At 34.2% G+C, this 24,202-nt stretch overlaps 1 protein-coding gene across 1 annotated transcript in view; it reads right to left on the bottom strand.

Annotated features, from left to right (window-relative positions):
* Positions 1-24,202, bottom strand: part of LOC146998546 (uncharacterized) — a 124,117-nt gene that overhangs the window by 82,196 nt on the left and 17,719 nt on the right. The window contains exon 4 of the mRNA XM_085810215.1: positions 10,332-10,450. Within this exon, the coding sequence (XP_085666341.1) occupies positions 10,332-10,450 (119 nt within the window). The remainder of the gene's footprint in view (positions 1-10,331; positions 10,451-24,202) is intronic.

Raw genomic sequence — 24,202 nt, 5'->3', positions numbered from 1 at the left:
TCTTTTTCGGAACATTCCTTTGATTTTTCATGTGACTGTGGAAAGTTGTTTATCCTCAAATCACAATCCCGTGCTCATAGACCTTAACTCAAATCACAATCCCGTGCTCATCGACCTTAACAATATTGAAGTATTGACCTTAACAATATTGAAGCTCATCGACCTTAACAATATTGAAGTATTGACCTTAACAATATTGAAGCTCATCGACCTTAACAATATTGAAGAATAATCAAACTGTACTACTTTTGATCAAAATTCTCCTGCACTAGTCTGTACCAACTGGGACAACTTTAAATTTAAACTTAAAAGTAAAAATTTAAGTAAAAATTAAAAACAAAATTCGTGAAAAGAACAAGGTACGGAGACTTTGGCAAAGACATAGGAGTCTTGGCTTAAAATTACAATTTCGTGCCCTCCAGAATGAAGTCAAGGTGTCTTGGGACTAATTCTTCCAAACACAATGCTCTGAATGCATTCAGTCCTTAACGACCAATGATAACAGCTTTTGGCATGCATCTGTCAGACTACGCAAACCTAAAACTCACATTCCTTCTTTATCAAAAGATGCAGCTCCTTTGCTTCGTGGCCTACATGGGAAAGGTGGTACAACGGAATACAAAGTGGATTGGATTTGTCAGCATACGTGCATGAACTTCTAGAAGGCAGGTAACATGCGACTCGAAATTCACTACTGGCATTTTAAAGAAGTGGGCAGAAGAAGCAGCTATCCCAGTTTTAAATCCGGCACATATTTTCTCTGCTACGTCAAACACCTCTTCTTTTAAGAATATAAACTCTACTATATATGACGAAAGGAATGTTCTTGCATGTGCCTAATGTTGTTATTACCAATCTGGTGCAGCATGCGATAATTTTGCTCGTAGTCTTTCTTTCTCCTATACCATATTACCATGTCGGAGTGATATATGTGAATCGCATATGCAGTTCTATGATTGAGTACGAAAATCCTTTGGCAGTAGAATGTCTCATTACATTATACATTACATTTTCCAATATACGAATCTACGGCTATAAATCTTTAGCTAATGCACGAATGCAAGCGCATGCACCGCTTTAGATGCCCTGTTCTTCAGGTTAGGAGAGTGGTGGAAATGTCTCACTTTCCACGTGCATATCATCTTTGAAAGCTTCATGGAGTTGCCATCGGGAAGTCCAATAGCTTTTCTTGCAAGAGCAACTACGTGAGATTCGACCAGCCACACATACGGCAGAAATCTGCTTCTTAGTGGCTGAGTTATGCTAATTTTCATTTGACTGTAAACTGAAAGTAAAATAACCAAAGCTATTCTCAGACAAGAAATATGATTAGTAGATACATCATGCAAGAAAATATAAATGTAATCAAAATTTATTTGAAAAAAGAATGATGGATTTTTATCTACAAACAAACGTAGTCGCTAAACCTATATTAAGGGCTATTTGTATGATATTTGTTAATAAAAATAATCTGTAGCATATACTAATCAGTAGTTCAGGGGCTATCAATGAAATTTGAAGAACTCGAAATTTTAACATTTAAGACATCCAGTCAAATTTTGACATGATGACTGCACGAAAATTATTTCTTGCAACAGTTTTACTTTTTTTTTCGTACTATCAACTGCAATTCAAGGAAAAGGACCGAATTACTTCAATATTAAATTCCTTTTCTGTTACCTACACGGCTCACTCAGCTCTTGAGATAAATAGTCCCTTTAGTAGCTAGCATTTGGCCAATTGGTACAAGCATGTCTACTTTTTAAAGTTGTTAATGTTTGAAAACAGTTTCCAAGTTGCACCACGTAGAGATAGAACTGTAATCCTTTTCTCTTTCTTGCACTGCTTGCTTAATATATACTATAATTATACCAAATGATGTACCATTTGATGTAATTATGAGTAACTGCATACAATCAAATCGTTTCATACAATATAAAGAAATGTATCAATTTATATTTTAAAATAAAATAAAGCAGTCTTTATGTCGTCCATAAGAAAATGCTCTGCAATTCCTCCCAGGTATTCATTTAGTGCATGGCTGCTCCTCTTGCCCCGGAAATCTCAAATGTTTTGCGTTTTTTAATCGTTGTTTTTCACGTAAATGTTTCATATAATTTATCACGGTTACTTTAAATTTTTTATTCATTCTATAAATTTTCAGATCGTTAGATGATTCAGACTGAGTTTGTTTTGCATTCTACAATAAATAGCCTTCGCATAATTGTTCATCCGAGACTCGCCGTTTAAAGTTCCCGCCCAGAGCTGGAATCTGCGGCGTTTTACTTCTTTTGCATTGGGGTTTTTACTTAATAATGATAATACTTAATAATGAATAATACTTAATAATACTTCAAATTAGTTCAAAGAATGTAACCGTTTCTGGTGAATCTTCTCTTAGCGATTTCAAACCATCTTGCCTCGTTGAACTATGTTCATGTATTCGGGCTCCTGGGTCAGACCACTATCCCAATGTATCAGCATAATCTTTATTCGATTGTTAAACATAGCATGGGAAAGTATAGTAGGTAGATATGAGGTGGAAAGCAATTATTGTTCGTAAAAAATGGCAGTAAAAGAAGTTATCATGGGTGGTAAGGCATATCAATATGAAGAGATCTATTGCAATTTAGAAGGGTCCATAGTAGTGGAAAACCATCTTTTAGTCGATCAATTGGGATGAAGGCTACTGCTGTAATTTCAGAAGCAAATAAGCAGTATTGGTATTGTTATGATATTCCCTTAACGTGCTTTTTGAATTTTTTATATGTATATATTTCACTTAACGATAGCATCTGGGAAATTTTGACCAACTGGAATCCTGAAGTTTCCAAATTCAGCAGACAGTTTCATTTGGTTTCTTTGATTATGGTAAAGTACACAAGAGCTATCTCTCTAAGAGAAGAGATGCCTTCATAAAAGGACTTTCTAAGGGTAACTGGCTCGTATCCACGTTACACATGGCGAAAACCGCGAATACGCCCATGCAGCCAGCACATTCGCCGGGATTTGAACCCCGCACAGAACTACGAATTTTCTGCGACTTTACGGCTCTATCCGTTGGTTGGCATCAGTAGAAGAAAAACTACTGAAAAGTGGGGCAATATTTGCGTTATAGTAATAAATAATTTGACTTTCTGCGCTTTTCTTTTGCTTGTTTTCCTAATGCTGTATACTCTATGCCCTACAATATTGGTAAAACAAATCCATTTCGTTCTATTCTTTCATAACATTCACTGCCAAACATTAAAAATCTTTTCGCAACGTCCTACCTGGAATCATATAACAAAATCCGCTCATTGACAAAACACCATTAGTATCCCTGGTGTAAAACTGAGGCATAACGAAATCTATAATACTTTCTGGTTGAGGAAATGAGGCAACTTCTATACGATTTTCGCGAATTTTTTATTTTTACATAATTCCGTAACTTTCCTTTCATAGCGAAAGGCAGATTTTCATGTATATTATTCAAAATGACACTTGAGATCTGCTGAACAATATTTTGCTCATTTTTTTCAAGATATTACTACATACTTTACGATAAGAAAAATGAGATATGGATGCATTTTCACTGCTGCAGTAACTTCGGGTTCGGGTTTCATAAGCTTATCACTAATATAGCACGTGGTGATGTGCCATGCGTGGGGCTTAGATTTCTCTCACTGTACCAGAAATACATCACTTTGAAATACCTGAAATACAGCACTGGAAAAGTGGAAAAGCGGGTATAAGCGTTTAGATCAGCGATGGTGAACGTATAACACATGAGACGTAAGTGACATATAAACCCATTTTGGGTGATACGCATTACGCATTTCCAGAGTCCTCGACAGAGTCAAAACATTGCATAATATAAAAGTTTTGTCTTTTATGACCACCTAGTCACTGTCAACATTGTGCTGCGCTTACCTCGGATGCATTCGAGGGCATTTTTGGCAACCAGAACTATTACTACATCCCCATTGTGCAAAATTACTTGTTTATTAGGGAATTGCGGTGCAGACTAGGAAGAACGTACTACTACCGTCTCGAGTGCGCAGCCGCGAGGCCGGGGACTCGGAGAAACCGTGGCCGAGTATATAGTTATGCCACTGACTCGAAATGACACCGTACGAATTAGAAAAGGGGCAGGCCTTGTAGGGGCCGTAGAGACGGACAAAAGTCCAACGCATGCCAAATGGCGGCTTATGCGACATTTTAGTGATAAATGTAACATAATTACATAAAAATCTCAGGAAAGATGTAAAGCAGAGCTCTGCCAGAAAGAACCACGGTATAAAAACACACTAACCATGAAGATTATTCATCATAACCGTGGGGGCCTTCGTGTCACTAAAATGACGAGCCACCATTTGACAACCTCACAAGATCGGCTGTAGGTAGCCGATCAACTTAAATATGGCGAACGCATGAAATGAGGCTCATTCAACGTAATAAAAGAAGGATCCGCGTTCCCAATGGGCATGTAAGATTCTTCACCAAATGACGATATCACAATCTGTTCGCTAGATTCGAGGAATCACCTAATGATATAGCACAGCGCTATCCAACTTATTATAGCCCGCGGGCCATATTTCCTTCACCAAACATTTCGGGGACCAAGAAGGTTGATAAATGAAAAGTCAGTTTATGTTAATTAAAAATATTTTATTTATACTAAAAGGAAAATTTTGAAATATTCGTAATATATTAATGAGAACATTGCGGCCGTGATTGTTTAGCAGCAATATCTTTTATGTCCACGTCAATATTTGTTGTGCCAAGTCTAATTATATCTTCAAGAGTGGAATCTTTCAAACTGTTTCTATATTTTGACTTTATATTTTTCACATCGGAGTATGCACGCTTGCAGATATATGTACTTCCGAACATTGATACAATTTGAAGTCCAAAATCTCTCAATTTTGGATATTTCTCTTTATCTAAAAATTTGAATATTTCTATTCCAGTTACTCCACGAGATATAAAAAATGGGTTCAGCCTGCAGGTCGCATAACTCTATTTGATATTTAAGATCAACGGAGTTGATATCAGTATTAATTGGATCACAAAATAAATCAATAGACGGTTTAAGATCATGAAATTGAGAAAAATCTTTCATTGAAATCTGTAATTAGCATATCCAATTTTGGCAGAAATATTTTTAAATTCGCTTCTAAATTACATTCCTTCATTTCTTCATAGATCTCTTTCCAAGATTCAAAATGAAATAAATTATTTTGCTCTAAATTAAACCTTAACAATTTTAATTTGTTTCTAAATCCAATAATATATTTATAAAGGCAACACACATTTTGGTCTTGTCCTTGCAAGGATTTATTCAAAATATTTAAATAATTTTTAATATTCGTTAGGAAGCAAGTGAATAAATAAAATTTTTATCAACTAAATTTGCTATCAAATTTTCATTGACGGCAATTTCTGTGAGAAAAAGATGAACTTCTTTTCGAAGTGTAAAGAATCTCCTCAAGCACTTTCCAGCATTTAACCAACGAATGTTACTATGTAAACGCAGATCTCCATACTCAGTTTCCAATTTATTCAAAAATGTTTTAAATTTTCGGTATGTAAGAGAACGATTTCCGCCGCGAATTAAATTAGTAATTTTACAAACCTTGTCCATTACGTCTTTTAGTTCTAGGAATAAACCACATAATGCCTCCTGATGAATAATACAGTGTAACATACGATATGTTATGCCTTCATTTTGCAAAAGTCCCGCGAGCCCAATATTTTTGCTCGTCATAGCTCTAGCACCGTCGGTTACAATAGCAGTGCACTTGTCAAATCCGCCATACTGCTCTACTGAACATTTTAACTGTTTGTAAATATCTTCACCTTTTGTTCTTCCGTGTAATGATTGTAATTTTGTAAGTTCTTCTGAATAATTATAGTTTTCATTTACAATTCTTATAAAGATAAGCATTTGACTTGAATCGGTAATATCTGTGCTTTCATCCAATGCTACCAAAAAATAGCATCAACTATTGATTAAGTTTTCTGATTTATTAGTGACATGCATGCTAATCTCGTTTACACGTCGGCTTACAGTCTGGTGAGAAAGTGATACTGTTTGAAATTTTCTTACCATTTCGTTGTCATTAAATGCTTGAGCCATTTTTATGGCACATTTTTTTAATGAATTCTCCATCCAAAAATGGCTTCTTTGCCTTTACTATTTCTAAACAAACTTCAAACGATGCGGCTACAGATGCTTCTTGAAATTTTGGTTCTTGATTAAAATAAATCGTTTGATGATCCATTCCATTCCATTGACGGAAGACGCGAGCACTGTACCTTTACCATAGGGTGAATCAGTTCAGCACCGCGTCCCCCAAGATCTAGAGCAGCCAAAGAGGCCACATGAGAGCCGCGCACAGAGAGACCAAGCCCAACGCCGGATCCACCCAGGGCAGTTCAACGAACCAAAGGCCCATAGGGGACCCACACCCCGTCGCCCAGGCGTCAGATTTATAAAAGAAATATTTACATGGCCAAACAAGGGCATAGAGAGATACAATTAAGTACATTAATAATATATCAAGGATTGTACAAATTTAACAATAAGCGGTAAAGATTACAAGATTACAAGATAAAGCAAGTTACAGGAAAATGAGACAGAACACAGAAGGCGTGTTATAAGTTAAGGGCATCACTATAAGACAGAATAGGCCTATTACTGGTTAATGACATCACAATAATACTAAATCTGAATTAAAATTAAATATATTAAATAGGCCAGAGTACATTAGGGAGGATAAAGTAATGGCATGGGTACATAACAAATACAAATCAAAGATATGAGTGCATGTGAGTAATAGAAATATGAGTAAGTATAAGGGCAGTACACTATAAATGCGTTACCAATTCAGTATAGAACAATTCAGTATATGAGAATGCACTTAATATTAATCAGCGCATAACCGATACAATACAAAAATAAATAATATAAAAAGTCAGTATAAATCAGGTAATACAAAGTCAATGCGTAATAAATAGAATCAGAATGGATCAGCACTTAACCAATACGAATAATATAAATAGTACACTACAAATGACAATATTCAATAGATAACAGGTAAATCAAATTCAATGCTGTAGAAATGCAATCAAGATAAAACAGCACAGAACAAATACGAATAAAATAAATACAAATGCATTATAAATTCAGTATAGAACAAGTAATACAAATATAATAAGTGATACAAATTCAGTGCATAATTAATCTAATCAAGATGAACTCATATAAATGCAAAATATAACAGGTAATGTAAATTCATCGCAGATGCGATACAAATTTAGTATATGAGAGGTAATACAATTCAGTATGTAATAAATGCAACCAAAATGAATCAGCACATATCTAGTATGAATAATATAAATAGAAAGATAAGGGTAGTACACTACAAATGCAGTACAAATACAGTATATAACAATGTGATCAATAGAATTCAGCATATAACAAATACTGTGAATAGAAATATATACAGATTCAGTATATAATAGACAATACAAAGTCAGTGCATAATATATGCAATCAGGATGAATCAGCACATTATAAAAATGAAGAATATCATATGAGGATAAGGGCAGGACACGGCAAATGCATTACTAATTCAGTATGTAACAATGCAATCTATATAAATCAGCACATAAGAAATACAAATACTATTAAATATGAATGCAACACAAATTCAGTACAGAACAGATGCATATATTATGAACCATTACTTAACTAATACGGATGATATAAATATGAGTACAAATGCAATATTTGAATATGAGTGCAATATAATTCTATATGCTAATAAATATGCTATTATAATATGCTATTAAATATAAATGCAACACTAATTATTGAAGATAAATGCAACACAAATTATTGAAAATAAATGCAACACAAATTATTGAAGATAAATGCAACACAAATATGAATGCAACACAAAAATTATAGTATGCTGTTAAATATGAATGCAACACAAATTCAGTACAGAACAGATGCATTTATGATGAACCAGTACTTAACTAATACAAATGATATAAATATGAGTACAAATGCAATGCAGAAGAAACTGCAAATTCAGTATGCAGTAAATAATATGTGCAAGTAATAGAAATCACAGATAAATTGTGTTACATAGTGCAGCATAATTCGTATTACTAACAGTATTGAAACAACACTAAACAATAAATGACAACATACTAATTCAAAATGCAAAGCATATGGTAACAATACAGCTAAATTAATTGATAAATGCAGTAAATGAAACAATTTGACATATAATATAGAAGGTGTAGGAACAGCAAGTAATTAGACAGGTTGACATAAGTCGGTACCAAGATGCATAAGTTTTGACATGATGGCAGTCAGTTTCCGAACAAGATGTTGTTGTTTGATTAAAAACTTACTAAAAGCCTGCTGATATTGAGCAGGAAAAGGGATATGCAGTTCTCGTGTAAGTTCACAAGAGGATACATAATGCTCAGGCGTACCTGCCTGGCCACAAACACATTGATCAGTTGATGTGATGTTAAAGCGGGAAAAATATACGGGAAAAGGCCCGTGACCTGTGACATATCTTACCAATTGTGAATTGGCAAGAAGACGAGTCTGTCTCATCAACATAGCCCAGGTGATAATGCGCTCTGCGGCCAGTATCCTCTGCATCCCAGGGGACCTGCCATTGCATAACTGACTGTAGGTGCAGTTTCCGAAGAAAATGTGATTGCTTTTTCAATGTTTTTACTAGTGGTATTTTCATGTCTCGTGTGTACGAATGTTACTTTTTTTCATGCATGGAAAGATAATCGCGCTTCAAGTTATATTCTTTACACACAGCTATGATTCGTAAACATTCCAGACACTGTGGTTTACCATTCTTGTTCAGAATAAATAAATAATCTATCTCCTAGCGATCTTGAAATTCTCGATTTTCGAGGTCTATTTTTCTTTTATTAGTAGCACTCATATTCAATAATTATTTTAATTAATAAATAAATATTAAATTAAGTTAGCCCCGATATAGCAAATCCTAAATGCGAGAAGAAACGGCTATAGCGTCATTAAAACGACAAGCCACCATTATGAAACCTAAAGGGCGAACCCAGGGCCCACTCCCTAAACCCGTGAACACCAGAAATGTCATGACTAGTGTCTTGCCCCGACCAATAAAAAGGGAAAGTGACAGTGTCTACAGCAGCCTTACCTCGCTCGAACATAGTTAGCCCAGGTTGGGTTAGAGGAAACACAGCTTGGTTACGTAGTGGCGCCACGAAGAGGCCTGTGTCCGCGCTAGAGCAATGAGAGGCTATGTATTCGCATCATCTGCCCTATAGTCTCACCAGCCTCCCAGATTTGGGCTGGTGAAGCTCCAGGTCACCTTCCACAAAAGTGACAGGATCCGGATTACCCGTTCAGGCTTTGTCTTTGAGGAGGTTTATCTATTTACCGCCATTCTTGACATTCTTGGCAGACTGATTGGCACGGTTAGCAAACGGATGATTTTCTGTATGTGACACGGCACTAGAGTTAAGCTAGGGTTTTCCACAATTTTGAAGAGCCGCCCAACCGGTATAGTGGTTAGCGTCGCTGACTGCCATGCCGAAGGGCCTGGGTTTGAATCTCGGACAAGGTATGGATGTTTGTAAATGTATAGAGTCGGTGCGTCATGGCGGCTCTCTAAATATGCAGCGAGCCGAATGTCCTCTCGTGTGGTTTGGTGGAAGGCGAGAGGGGTGGGAGACCTTCACACCCATCCCCCCGTGTGCTTTCATCAAAATTGGGGGCCGAATTGAGCTACATGGAACTGTCACCTAAATGGTGCTCAAGACTGTTGCGAACAACTGGCGTATTCTAGCATTCCTTGCCAGGAGGAGTGCCGTGGTCTTGGGCTGACTTTGTAAGACAAGTGAGCATAAGCAACCAAAACAACAAAATTTTCAACCGCCAAACTCAAAAGGTTCACCATCACTTTAGGTTGCGGTACCGAAACACGGGGGTCGAAATAGCGGGATCGAAGTGCCGAGACTAAAATATCATGGACACCCATTTGAAAGTGCTGTGGAATTAAATGGCAGAATATTGTTAATTCAGATTGGATATCCATTTTACATTTGCTACTAATCGATTATTGTCTAAATCGGTAATTAATCTCTAAACCGTAATTCTAATAATCTATAATCAATAATTATAATAACTGTCAATTAGTAGTAATCACTGTCAATTAGTAGCTTGATTTTCCAGATAATGCTATGTGATCTAGATAATGTTATGTCCGAGATAATATTATATGAATATAAATGAAACTGTAATAACGATATTTTCTTACTGAACGTATTTGGATAGACTTTTGGTTCTTCATCTGGTCTTTCCCACAATGATTCTACAGTGTAGCATAGGTTTGGAGATCCAGTTATTGAGACTGCTGGAACCTCCCGATATGGTTTCCTGGGAAGATTAAAATAAAATAAAAATTCATAATGAGACATTTTCATTTCTACAATAACAGCCATAAAAATACATGTGAAAGCGTTTCAGTAAGCTTTAAATTAAATATATTTGTACGAAATAAGTATCCAAAACCACTCAGTCCATTTTCTATGCATATAAATTTCCCTTTACTTCAATACGAGTAGCACGTCGATAAGCTCGGCATCGAAATCTCGCAAGCGAAAAAATGTTTTGTCATACCCATTGAAACCATTCCAGAATGGCTCTTTACGTCATGTGCGTCACTGCATAAATCGTACAAGATGTGCTAAGAAAGTCACTTGAAGCCAAGTTTGGTCAACAGAGACGAATATGCAAAACTGTCCAGCAGCAGCTTTGGAAACTTGACCTTTGAATTGTTTCGCAACAGCGAAAAATTTCAAGATCTGATCTGGGTGATCTAATTTAAGCTGTGGAATATGTACTTTAATTTTCTTTATTGCATTCTCAAAAAAATTTTCTTTTCCATTTTGGCTCCTTTTAGCACTAAAAAATCTATTGCTATTTAGTCTGCCTCTTATACCGGTATGGAGTCGTATAGGTGCAATTTTCTACTTCAAATGACTATCACTAATCATATATTTTGTTAACGTATCCCCTTTCTAGCCTTATGTCACTTAAGTACAAACCTTCTTATGAAATCATTTCTCTCACTTATTCCCTTTTTATTGAATATTTATATTTCCCTTTTCAAAGACCAATATTCGTAAAAATTTACGATCACTAGTTCAATTATGCATTTAGAAAAGAAATCAAAAGAAACATTTCCTATTCCACAATTTGTGACACAACTAAACTCACTGACAAGGGAGATGGACGGTTAGGGAGATAGGCACGTGTTCGAGAGAAAGACATACTCCGAACAATATGTCACGAGTCTCTGGATTTCGAATTACACGAATTGTCTTTGAATATCTATCTTTTCATCAATTTTCTTTCAAAAATGTTCAGAAACAATATTTCGCATTTAAATGCTAATATTGATAAGTTTTGCATTTGTTCGCATCTGCTTTGTAAGTACGAAAATTGCGTATCCCTAATGATTACTCATAAATCAGTTCATAGGGGATCCGTCAGAAACAATCTACCACTTCCGACGGGATGTCATTTTAGTTACAATGGAGCGTTGGACCAAGATGCATCGCACTTTTGAGATTGAAGGGTATTTGAAAAAATAATGACAGCATTGTAGCTACACAGCAGAAGTTTCGACAGCAATTCAACATTGGAACACATGAAAGGGTACCAGAACGACACACAGTTCGGAGGTGGTTTCATCAGTTTCGTGCTAACGCAAGTGCCACGAATAAGAAGCCACCGGGAAAGGTAACCACAGTGTGGACACCAGAAAACATTGAAAAGGTATGGCATGCTATTGATAAAATTCCTTGGCGTTCAGTAAATAAATATGCTGAAGTTTTACACTTGTCATATAGAAGAGTGTCCCGCATTCTTCACAGCGATTTAAGTTATTATCCGTACAAAATGCAGGTGAGCCATATGTTATTCAACAGCGACTATGCCTCCCGGAAACAATTCAGTACAGACCTAATCGACCTATTGGATGGAAATAGGGACATTCTTCCCAACCGGAAGTCTGATGAGGCACACTTTGAACTGACAGCCCATGTCAACAACACAAAACACGATATACTGGAGTAATGTGAATTTGCAGGAATTCCACGAAACTCCCTCCCCGGTGTGTAAAGGTCACGGTGTGGATTTGTGTTTCGGCTTTCAGGATTATTGGACCCTACGTTTTTGAGGATCATCAAAGAAATGCAGTTACAATCAATTCGGAACGTTACGGAGGCATACTCATTCCTGAATTACAGAGATGAGGCGTTGATTTTTCATCAGTTTATTTCCAGCAAGATGGGGCTATGCGTATCCCACTCGACGTACGTTGCCAACGTTACGTACAGTCTTCTTGGGCGGAATCATCTCACGTCTTAGAGACATATAGGCCAGCCATATTTCCCGATTTGAGTGCTTGCTATTTCTTTACGTGAAAGTACCATAAGAGCCGTGTGTTTGCATCACGTGTCCGCAACTTAGAGATTTTGAAAAATGGCATCAGTGAAGAGCTCAAGGCAATTCCACCTGAAATGCTGGTTCAGTTCATTCGTCGTAATGTAATGGACAGCTTCATTCGTCGACTTCGTTAGTGCATCACAGAGGATGGTGGTTATCTCATAGACATATCTTAAAAAAATAAACAAAACATAAAATGGCATTATGTTATTCATTAATTACTACTTTTGTCCTTTACATTCCCTAAGCAATATTACTGTAGGACCTATAATTAATAGATTGTTCCTGTCGAACCCTTTACAAGACCATATACAAAAATCATAATAAACCATCTAGAAAGGTAAAAATTCATTATATCCACATCCATACTCACTCGCAGGCAGTGCGTTTTCCTTCTATTATTTTATAGCATTTTTTTATCATAGCAACTGTATGAGCAACTACCTTCGTTCTGGCCCAAGAGTAGTTCTTTATCGTGAAAGCATCCAAAAAAGGCGTCTGAAAAACCAAAGTTAACTATTTACCTTTCTTGTACAAGTAATGAAATTTATACATTATTACTCGTTCAGCTTGAGTCCTGAAATTTTGGTGTGAAAAATGACAAGGTAAACAGCACAAAAAGATATATAGAAAAAACTTTAAACCTGGCATTAAATACCACTTTAGCTAATTAAAATAGTACCAAAAATTTCAAACAGAAAAAAAGTACCTAAAAAAATATTTCTGATGCATTTATTTGGGTAATGTGACACCTGCGGAACTGCCACACATGACAGTTCAGCGCAAGTGGCATTCGCGCACATCATCCGTAAGGGAACATGGCATTTTCTGGCAGGTGTAACCAGTTATGGGCAAATGTGACACTTCCGCGTAGCCAGTCAGAAACAATCAGTTTATGATTTATTGACATCATTTTTCTTAAGTCTGTTTTTCTGTTCATTCCCGCTAAGACGATACTTCTGAGTTTTTCTTGTGTATTATTAGTTTTTCACAAGTACGTTTTAGAACATTTACGTAAAATAAATTTCCCCATTACTGAAAAATCTAAAGGAAAACCATGGCAATCTATAACCACTTATTGTGTGAGAACTATATTGTTTGAATATATAACTATGCATACTTACAAATTTCAACTTATAAGTTTATGATTATATTGCTTTATTAAGAAAATAATATGCACTTACAGAATCTGAAAATAATTATATCTTTAAAATGCTTTATAACTTCTCTGCGTTTCTTATAACTATTTCTATAACTTAAATTTTCTTCCTTGCGGAGATTTCTTCAAAATCATTCGCTAGAATTCCTGAAGAGGAAGTGGTTCACGGGTACGGGTGCCAACTTTTGTTAAAATACCACGAGTAGATTTTAAAAAATCACCTTTCAAAATTTTATGTCCTCAGAATCTATTAATATCTATTTTTTATTAAGCTTACTTAATTCCTTCTTTTACAACTGGAAATTTAGATTCAAGTCAAATAAAAATTTGCACATTTTTTTATTTACTTTTAACATTTGTATTTTTAGTAATTTTTATAACTTTTTCGAAAACATTTTTTGAGTTATAAAAGTTTTACCATCACCTTAAAGTAGATTTATTTCTGGGTACATGTGCAAAAAATCAGAGTTTTTGTTCAAAATTTCCAAGGATATACGCGAATTTATATATTAGCGAGTTTTAAAATTTGGCACTTTTTTATAAGCAATAATAACGCCAAATACGCTTTACGCACTTCGTTAAAATTATTTGAAGGAATGAACAATACACTTTTTCTTCCACTCGTACACAGGAAAGGGAAATAGGTTACTCTAAATAAAAAATTTCACCAAGTAAATTTCGCATACTTGGTGCAAACTGAGAAAAAAAAAAAAAAAAATGTGACAAGATAAATTTTTTAATTTCTCTGTAAATTTCTTGCCAAATTTAATAAAATTAAATAGTTGTGCAGAATTTGAGTCGTAGAATCGAAATTTGAAAAAAAAATCAATATTTCATTTTAGAAAATTTTTATGATTTTATCTCAAAATAATTATGTTAGAACAATGCTGTATACAAAATTAATATGTGTTTTAAGTCGCGCTTTCGAGACATGAAAAACGCAAGTTGAATTTCATAAATCGGTCCATTAGGAAGGAAAACACAGAACTGTGCTTTTTTATTATTACTTTGTTTGTGCAGAGTGTACATGTAACAGTATTTCGTGGATGATAATTGAAGTATTTTATTTAAATGTTTTAAATAATTTGAATATAAAAATTATCAAGGATATCGAAATATTTGTACAAAATTTCGCTCTCACGAGCCAGTACTTAGCTGAAGATACTCAGCTTTAAGTATGATAAAATACGTTAACAGACACATAATATAAACATTTAGTTAAAATCTATATTTTTGCTGTCTAGAGTAACTTATGTGGCTGTTTCATGTTATCGAAACATAATCAAGAAGAAATTCTTTTGTGCAGAAGTTATTAAACTATTAAAAATTCTAATTAATTAATCCAATAATAATAATTATTAATTCTAATAATTCATTAAATTATACTAACTATTATTATGCATTCAGCAATAAATGTTTTTGCGCAAGTCTCTCTCTTTTTCTATTTGTACGCAAGTGCCAATAAACATCTATTTTGGACAATTTGTTTTATTATGCATAAGAACAATATGATTTTTAAAATTTTAGTTTCTTCCAGTAAGCTTTTAAATAACGAAAATGATCTCTCAACTTTAAAACGGGTTTGGAACTCATACCTAAATGATCTCGCCGTGAATAAATAATGATATTCTATTATTGATAATTCTGCCTTGCATCCTTATCGAACTGTGAACATTGACCTGAAAAAAATTACGTTTTTACATTTCTTCTCAATGAATTGTCCAGTTTTACTAGGTGCAGATATGAAGCCTTGTAAAATATCATCTGCAATTTTCAATGATTCCAATAAATAAATATTTCTTTTTATTAGCGATTAGAAGAAAAAAATTTTCTTCAAGAAGTTTTTGAAACATATTAAAATAAATGTGAATCAATCTTTTCGTTTTGCAGCTGGTAAATATGTATTTATTTCTGTTTATAACTAGCTGGTTCTACATCCAAAAATATTTGATAATATAAATAATTTAATCAGAATTTAAACAATATTAAAACAATGCTGAGGCCCGGTGGCGTAGTGGCTAGCGTGTTGAGAGGTGGCAATACAGGTCCGGGGTTCGATCCTCTGACTGGGCAAGGTGACTCAGACTTTCATCCCTTGAGTGGGTCGATAAAATGAGTACCACGTTTCTTTGGGGGCTAAACACCGGGGTTCCCGCGACAAACTGACCACTTGTCCAGGGCATATGCTCATGCAGCCTGGGGCCTGCGGTCAGGAACGCAGTTATCGCACTGCAGGCCACGGCCCATTAGGGTTGTTGCGCCACTGAGTTTAGTATAATAATGCTGATATCTAAATTTCCTGTCTTATGAGAATTAATTTTGGAGGTAGCTATACCGCGAAATTTCTTTTGAATTTTTCAAACAGCTTTCAGGTTTACGTTCTTAACTTTTCTAATGATAACAAGAAAACTGCTACCAGGATTAAACATTTCTCCCTTTTGCCATCCTAAGCAGTATGTGAGCAGGGTCTGTTAGATGAAGCTAATAAATTTGTTTGCTTAATTAATTATGGCAAAGCACAAGAAACTAACAATAAATTTCCTAGGCAGGGAATGCTTAAGTGAAGATTTTTCACAATAACCTGGCTTCTTTCGAAGTCATACAGGGAGAAAACACTACGAAACTCCCATGCAGTCGAACATAGATAGTTTTTTTGGAGAAAAGACGCATTCTGTACACTGCGAATATTAGTTCATATACAAATCGAAGAAAAATCGAAATTCTTTAGAGCAATAATTTAAGACAGCTTCAGCAAGAGTTAAAATTTCTATTAAAAGCAGAGGATTGAATCAGATGATTATGGCAAAGAAGCCTGAAGCTGTTTGCCTATGAAAGAGGGATACCCACGTAGAAGATTTTCTAAAGTCGATATCTATTTATGTTATACTTTAGGAAAATCAATAAAACTCGAGTAATCATCCCCAGTAACATTTTCAAAACTTGATAAAAATGTGAATAAGGGATTGAAGCGGAAGAATGAGACTTTAACAATTAACCAGAAGCTGGGTAATATCAATCCAACCTATAGATCAAGAAATTAATCAAATCTTTCAAGTTCTTCCAAATTCAGTTCAGTATTAATGATGTCATTTTTACTGAGCTATACATTGAAAAATAAACAATGGAATGTTTCTTGGCTAAAATCGTGGTCAAATACCACGAAACAAAATTCTTCAAATGAGACGAAAATGTCCAAACGCTCTCAGTTATTGAAAGTAGATGAAAATCTTTCTTCGAAACTATAATTTTCTCGCTTGTGGGTACTATTTTTCAAAATCATTGGTCAAAATTTAAAAAAATGGCCAACAATGTAAATCCTAAGCGAGTTTAATACTAGCAACTACTATTTGCCACTCGCCTGAAAATTTTAGAAATTCTATTAAAAAATAATAATCGTTCTGGAGTTATGATTTTTTTTTTTTTTTACCTGAAAGGGTTCAAATTTTAATGGTCCCTCAAAAGGGTTTGTTAAAGTTTTTACGCTCTCTTTGAGCTCGAAGTCTACCAGTCTGTTACACTTACTCCTTTAAAACTTTTTTTTTTTTTTAGCTTTTTAGCTTTATTATTAAACATAATTTTCTTCACACTTACATCAGATACATTTCAAAAGCATATTCACAAAATTTTTAAAAGCAGCATACGTTGGGAATTCCCGATGCAGATAGAATATATAGAGAGGCGAGTTTAGTTAGTGTATTACCAATTTAAGTAAAATATACTTTTGAAGAATTTTTCCCATTCAAAATAAAAATGATGTTTTATAACGATCGAGCCAGTTGTGATTTCCCCTCTAGTCCTCTGCACATTAGTTTTTCTTGACAATGAATCAAGAGTGAATTGGTTTTGTTTTCCACGACACCTACAACACACACATGTGTATAAGAAAAATAAAGAATATGTAAAAGATAAATTATAATTTAAATTATCAGGACTTGTGTTCCTCTTGACTTGCTTTGGAAACATGAACTGTCCTGACTCGGAACAGGGAGCTTACTCAAGCTATGTTCAATAAATTGTGAAGTAGACAATACACACAGGAAGGGTATACGAAACCCTTTATTTTTCTATATTTACAGATCTTTCCGGAACTTCGGAATACAGAGACCAACCATTATTGGTCTGAACATAAGAATATAAAACTACTAACTAAAACTCTAACTAAAACTAACTTTGAATTAGTATACAAGTGCCTAGCATTAAGATTGGCCGTTATTTAACAAAAGTCCGTATGTAGTACGCCGAGCTGCTAAAACTACGATACGTTTGAAATTATCAAGAGGACTAAACCTCTGGCCTTGAAGGCAAACAGCAACCGAGTGAAAACTCGTAAAACTACTATGGCAAGCGGCTTGCTTCCAATAACTCCTTCCTCTATCTTGCTTGGCAAAAAACCACAACTTAAGTACTTGGCGTTAGCAAGACAAATTTGCATAAATAAGTTAAAGCTTTTAATTCTGGCCGGAAGTAGAAAATAAGAAGTGATAGTAAAGATTTAAAATAAAATAAACGTTAGTAAAATTTAGGATCCTTACAAAATGACCAGCGTAAATTAATTCCTCTCCTGTATTCATAAAATAGTAATCTCTCTTTGCACTGCGTAATTGCTAGACTAATGACTCTTACATAATTCTGATGATGTAAATGGGATTAAAATTCAAACAGCCAATAGTAATTTTACAGCAGTATTAATTATCCAATCAAAATGCATTGAGAACCAAAACTAACTCAGTCTGAATTAAGATTTCATCCTGAACATAAAGCAGCTTGCTTCTCTTTGGTCTTGCTGGATTCTGTCTGCTGCTTCCTTCTTACTGCAAAGTTGTCAAAAATGAAGAAGTAATGCACAAGTAGTGTGCCAAGTTGTTTGTGTCCATAAGATGTTTTCTGAAATAAAATGAAGCTTTAGTTTGTCCCGTCTGCCAGTTTCCTATTTATTGTGAATCAACATTTCGGCATTCTACGCCATCGAAACTTCTGCTGTTCATTACTTCAGAGTTTGTTGAGTCGACAGTGAATCACGGGGAAACTCATTCTAATGGAAGTTTGTGCTATGCCTATTTTAATTTCTGTGTTTATAATCGAAGATTCGCTCGTGTTTTGCCCATTGTCTACGATAAGAAGAAATACTGTATGATCATCCAAATCGTGTCATTTACTTCGCACGTGTTAAACTGCGAAAAACGCTTTTTTTACCGCTTCTTCAGGCAATGCAATATCCAACCTTACAGATGTTTTCATCCATAATTATTTCCTTCCAGTCAAAAGGTATTAAATTACTGTTTTTTAAGTGATACAAAACTGATGCTGGTGCGGTGGGTTTTAAATTTTGTATGAAGGTGGTTAAAATTTTTACGACTTTATTGTTTTGAGAAAACAAAATACAAAGTTTTAAAAGAATGGAAACACGAGTATTCTCACATTTTCATTAATTTTTTCGCATTTATTAATGCTGTTGGTGTATTTTATTTTGTGTTTTCTGCTAATAGATTATATTTAAATTTTTTTTCATGACTATGAACTAAATAATATATTAATTAATTAATGTTATTTTGAAATTTAAAGAGGTTTCATCGTTGTTGCATGAGAATAAAAGCTTACAATTTTTTATTGGTTTTAGAAATATAAATTTAAATAACTATTTTTGAATTAATTAAATAAATAATTTTAATATTCTTTTTCAGGAAAGATCATTAAACTGTAATGTAATTAATCTAGAAATATATATTTAAAAAACTATTTTTGAATTAATTAATTAAATAATTTAAGTATTTTTAGGGGGTCATTAAATTGTAATATCATTCATTAATCATTATATTGAGTTATTTTAAAACAGTTCGAATTAATGTTAAAAAAATTTTTAAATTATTTGGAGAATGAATGAACTGAATATAAAAAGTAAGTGAAATTAATAGAGCTAAGTAAAATGAAAGCACGGTAAATGCATATTAAAATTTATGGATTATTGTATGTTAAGGGAGTACTGGTTTCGAAATAGAGGCCTTAATTACCCCTGTACAGTTGTTCCTTTTACTCTCTTCATGTAAAATAATGTTGAAGGCTCTCATTTTCTGAGTGAGTGTAATGTTTTTATATATATATTTTTTATTATGGAACGTATTTGTGCAGTTCAGAAAGGCCAGTTATCTTATGCAAGGAACGGAGGCCTCAGATAAACCTTAGCATCCTTAATAGAGTAGACACACTGGTTTTCTCAAGTGGATAGTTCTGCTGATGAAAATGTTTGTTTAAATGTATTGCGGGACCTCCTAGTTCTGTAAAATAAGGAACTGCAAATGAAAAGATAAAAACAGTGAAACCATAATTTATGCAATATAACTCCCCGTATGTTTGTGAAGTTTAAATATAATTTATCAATATGAAAATCAGCGCCATAAATTTTTATACGCTTCAGTGAATTAGAATAAGTAATGATTATGTAGAAGTTTTTGCGATACTCTGTGGTAACGAAACTTTACCTGAAGAATTATGATCATATGAATTTTTTAAAAAAAAAGACTTTTGGCCTGAAATGATGAAAAATTTAACAGGACTTAAATTTATTTTTAAAAATTGATATTAAAAAATTATACTTTACAATTATTTGATAAATTATGTTGATCAAAATTTTATGAGTTACATTTTTCTTCATTTGTTACTGCTTTACAGCTTTTTCTTTAAAAAGCTTTTCCTTTATTCCAATTCCATTTCTCTCTGGCTACGTCTTTTCTCCTTGAAGAGGGATATTTAAGAAAAATAAAGAATATTTAAAAGATAAATTATAATTTAAATGAGCAGCTTAAATTAATTTCCCTTCTCTATTCTAAAAAAAAGTATTCTCTCTTTGCACTGCGTCATTTCGAGACTAATCCGTGTCATATGACTCTACATAATTCTGATGATCTAAATAGAATTAAAATTTTAACAGCCAATAATAATTTTATATCAGTTTTAATCCAATCAAAATGCAATGAGAACCAAAACTAACTCAGCCTGAATTAAGATTTCATCTTGAACGTAATGCACTCGCTTGCTACTATTCAGCATAACTGGATTCCTGTCTGCTGCCTCTTTCTTACTGTAAAGTTGTCAAAAGTTGTCAAAAATGTAAGCATTTTGAAATAGGCATAAGTAGTGTGCTAAATTGCTTGTGGTAGCAATATGTTGGCTGAAATAAAATGAGGATTTAGTCTGCCTCCGTTGCCAGTTTCCTATGCTTATCAACATTTCGGCATTCTTCGCAAAAGGAATTCCTGCTGTTCATTACTTCTAAGTTGTTTTATTACACACATATATATATACATACACACAATCACACACACACACATATATATAATATACGTAATGCCGAATAAATAATGAATTCTTATATTCTGTGAAAAGTTCTTTTTCCTTTCATTTTCTGGGGTAGAGGAAAAATTAAGTGCGATGTTTTAAGAAGTCTGACATTCGAACTTTATTTAGAAAGACTTTATGCATAGAAAATACAGGAGACTTCAAAATAAAAACTAATTAAAGGAGTATGTATTATTAAACTATGAGTAAATTTATTTATAAGCTTTATTCATGAAATAATTTTTTCCGTAATCTCTAAATGTACTTTTCTTCCATTTTTGAATACATTCAGAATGAAAAAAAAAACGCGGCGTTATGCAAAAAATCTAACATATAGGATTCGACTGAAGGAAACAGATTAAAATGCTATGAACCGAAAAATGTTTATTTTAACAGGAAACAGCATCGTCTTATGCAGAAAGTCATCAATTTTACATCCTCCTTCTCGCGTGTTTTCATGAAGTCCCCACCACGTGGTCACTTGAGGAATACAGTCGCTAGTTAGCTACATAAAGCATCATTATATGTACTTGAATGTGCAAAATCTAAATTTTATTGTTGTTATATAACATCAAGGTGTAAACGAAAATCTGCTTTTGTTTCATATTGGTCGTTCAACAGCCCTGAGAACTACGTGGTATTTCGGCCCTTAAGAAGTTGACTTCTTATCGGCCAAAATACCACGCAATCTGGATCCAGATTCAACACCTTATGACTAATCTTGCGGAAATACGTCAAAATTCAACTTTTTGATATTTCCTCCTTGCAAAGTTTCCAGTTCTTAAACAATGCATCACAATATATGCCACATTTTTTACATTGGCATGCTGATACATTGCTTGGGAAAACATTGACTATACCATTAATATTTGCCTTGTTACGTAAGAGTGGCACATAGAATATTTGTAACTTAGCCATGTCAACTTCAGACCATATTCTTTCAGCCGTTAAGGCACTTCAGTTGAGCTATAAAAAATTTTATTAGTCGGAAGCATTCAATGTGCCTGTTTGCTGTAGGGTAACCATTCATTTGACAACTCGGCATCATTCAGTGGAAATGATCTGAATTATCAGACTTTTGATGTAATTTGCGTTCATTGAACATATACAAATCGCGAATAATTTTCTGTAAAGAATACAGAATACATTACGAATTCCCCTAGTTAAAATGAAGAGGAAAAAAATTCTCAATATTTCGAACTTACCCCAGTGAAGATTTCTGCACCATCTGGGCAGTTCCTCGGATAATTTTGACAGTACACTTCCTTGATCGCATACGTACACTGGATATCCACGCATAGCTTTGAGCGTCGCTCCCTTTTAGTAAAGGATAAATTAAAAGGAAGTAACTGTTTTATGTAAAATATCATAGCAAAATTCAGAAAATATAAAAATAAATTGTAATCACATTCAGTTCAAATTCCATTTGAATACATGAAAATTATCAAACCCGGTACTCTTTTAAGTGTAAGATGTAAAAACCACAGCATATTACAATAATGAGTTATGTAAATTATGCCTCCGAAACAGGAAAATGGCTAGTGACTCTGACTGCCTTACTGAAGTGCCCGGATTAGAACCCCGGAAACGACATAGATATAATTTGTCCGTCCCTATTCAACGGTACCCACCTATTAGGTGCTTCTTTAATAAAGAGTTCGCCGCCTTCGGCCTTAGTAGTAGTCATATATAATGAATGCGAGTTAGCACACGACCCAGCCAAAAACATTCAAATGACGTCCAGTGCTAGTGCTTCCCTAACTCGCCTCAAGCGTTCAGGCTGAATGTTCTGAAATGTTTCTGTAAATAACAGTTATAAAATAAGTAATAGTGTATGAAATACTTTAGTGTGTAATACTTTCATGTAATTGCCATAACTGTTTGCAAAAAAACGTTTCTGGCACTTTCTATCATGTGCCTGAAATGTTCTGACAGAATGAACCAGGTCCATAAATTGTATTTATGTAACGAACGTCGAATAACGCTAATACTTCAGAGTAACGTTGTAGAAGGTTCCCGGAATTAAAGTTTTATCATTAAAGTTTTTTTGTTTACAAATAGACATAAATGTTATAATAAAAAGAACAATTTTATTATGAAAAATTTAAAAACTATTAAACGAATCTCTGTGTAAAACATCCCACACAATGCATACAATATATTGATGAAAGAATCATTGTATTCTTTTACAGCAGTAACAAAAACATTATGGGCTTTTTAAAACAAACATTAGCTTATTCTTCAAAGTGTGGAAAGTATTATATTGTTGCTTACGTACGGTTTCGTAACGGACTGAATGCACAATAACCGAATGATAGCTTGGTAAAATTTATTTTCCAAAAAGAAACACTAGACGTCTCTGGAACTTTCCACAAGTGTACTCGTACAGCTTTTATAAATATAGCAGAACACAATCAGTAGTTACCACTTAAAGCTACTAGGACACAGTGCGAAGCGCATCTAAAGAACGAAGCTCGCAAGGATATCTCTGAATAATCACCAGTCAACACTCAACTAAAAACTGAGAACTGATGTTCTTTCTAGTCTTATGTAATTTCCTCCCCCCCCGGTCGCCGAGAAGTCTAGAAACCTCCCATTTTTCGAAACTACTGGAAGGCATATACGGTTAAAGTTACATGTAAGAGACGGATACGGTTACAGTTCAATAAAGGGATCAATTACAGTTATACAGAGACCAAATCCAAATGTCGCCAAATAATCACCCTGCTTGGCGACTTTTCGCCAAATTCGGTGACAAAAATTAACCGCCAAAACCATCGCCAGTTTGGGCGAAATAGACATTTACCTCAGTGTTAACGTGTCCCTGTAACCTTATTGTGCCAGCACTTTATTGAGACTTTTCATGTTGCATTAAACAAATTTTCTAACAATATGTTCAAGGACCGCACCATTTTGTAGTAAAACTATTTCGGAACGAAATGTAGAACTTGTGGCACGCATGTAGCATCATCACAATCTAATCCGTGCCCTAAATACACAAAATATTTATATTTATTGTTGGTATGCAAATAGTGATGGCCTGTACCCAATAGCGAGATAAACATTATGAACTGGAAACCCTGCAAAATGAGTTAAAAAAAGTTAATTGTGTAACATGCTTTTTCTTAACTCTTACTTTTCTCACTTCTTTAGGAAAGGACAGTGATATGACATTCTCTATTATA

Source organism: Stegodyphus dumicola, chromosome 2, assembly GCF_044657685.1.
Source record: "Stegodyphus dumicola isolate Sdum_Otavi_A_Nest chromosome 2, ASM4465768v1".
Taxonomy (NCBI): domain Eukaryota; kingdom Metazoa; phylum Arthropoda; class Arachnida; order Araneae; family Eresidae; genus Stegodyphus; species Stegodyphus dumicola.
This window is presented reverse-complemented; position numbering and strand designations above follow the sequence as displayed.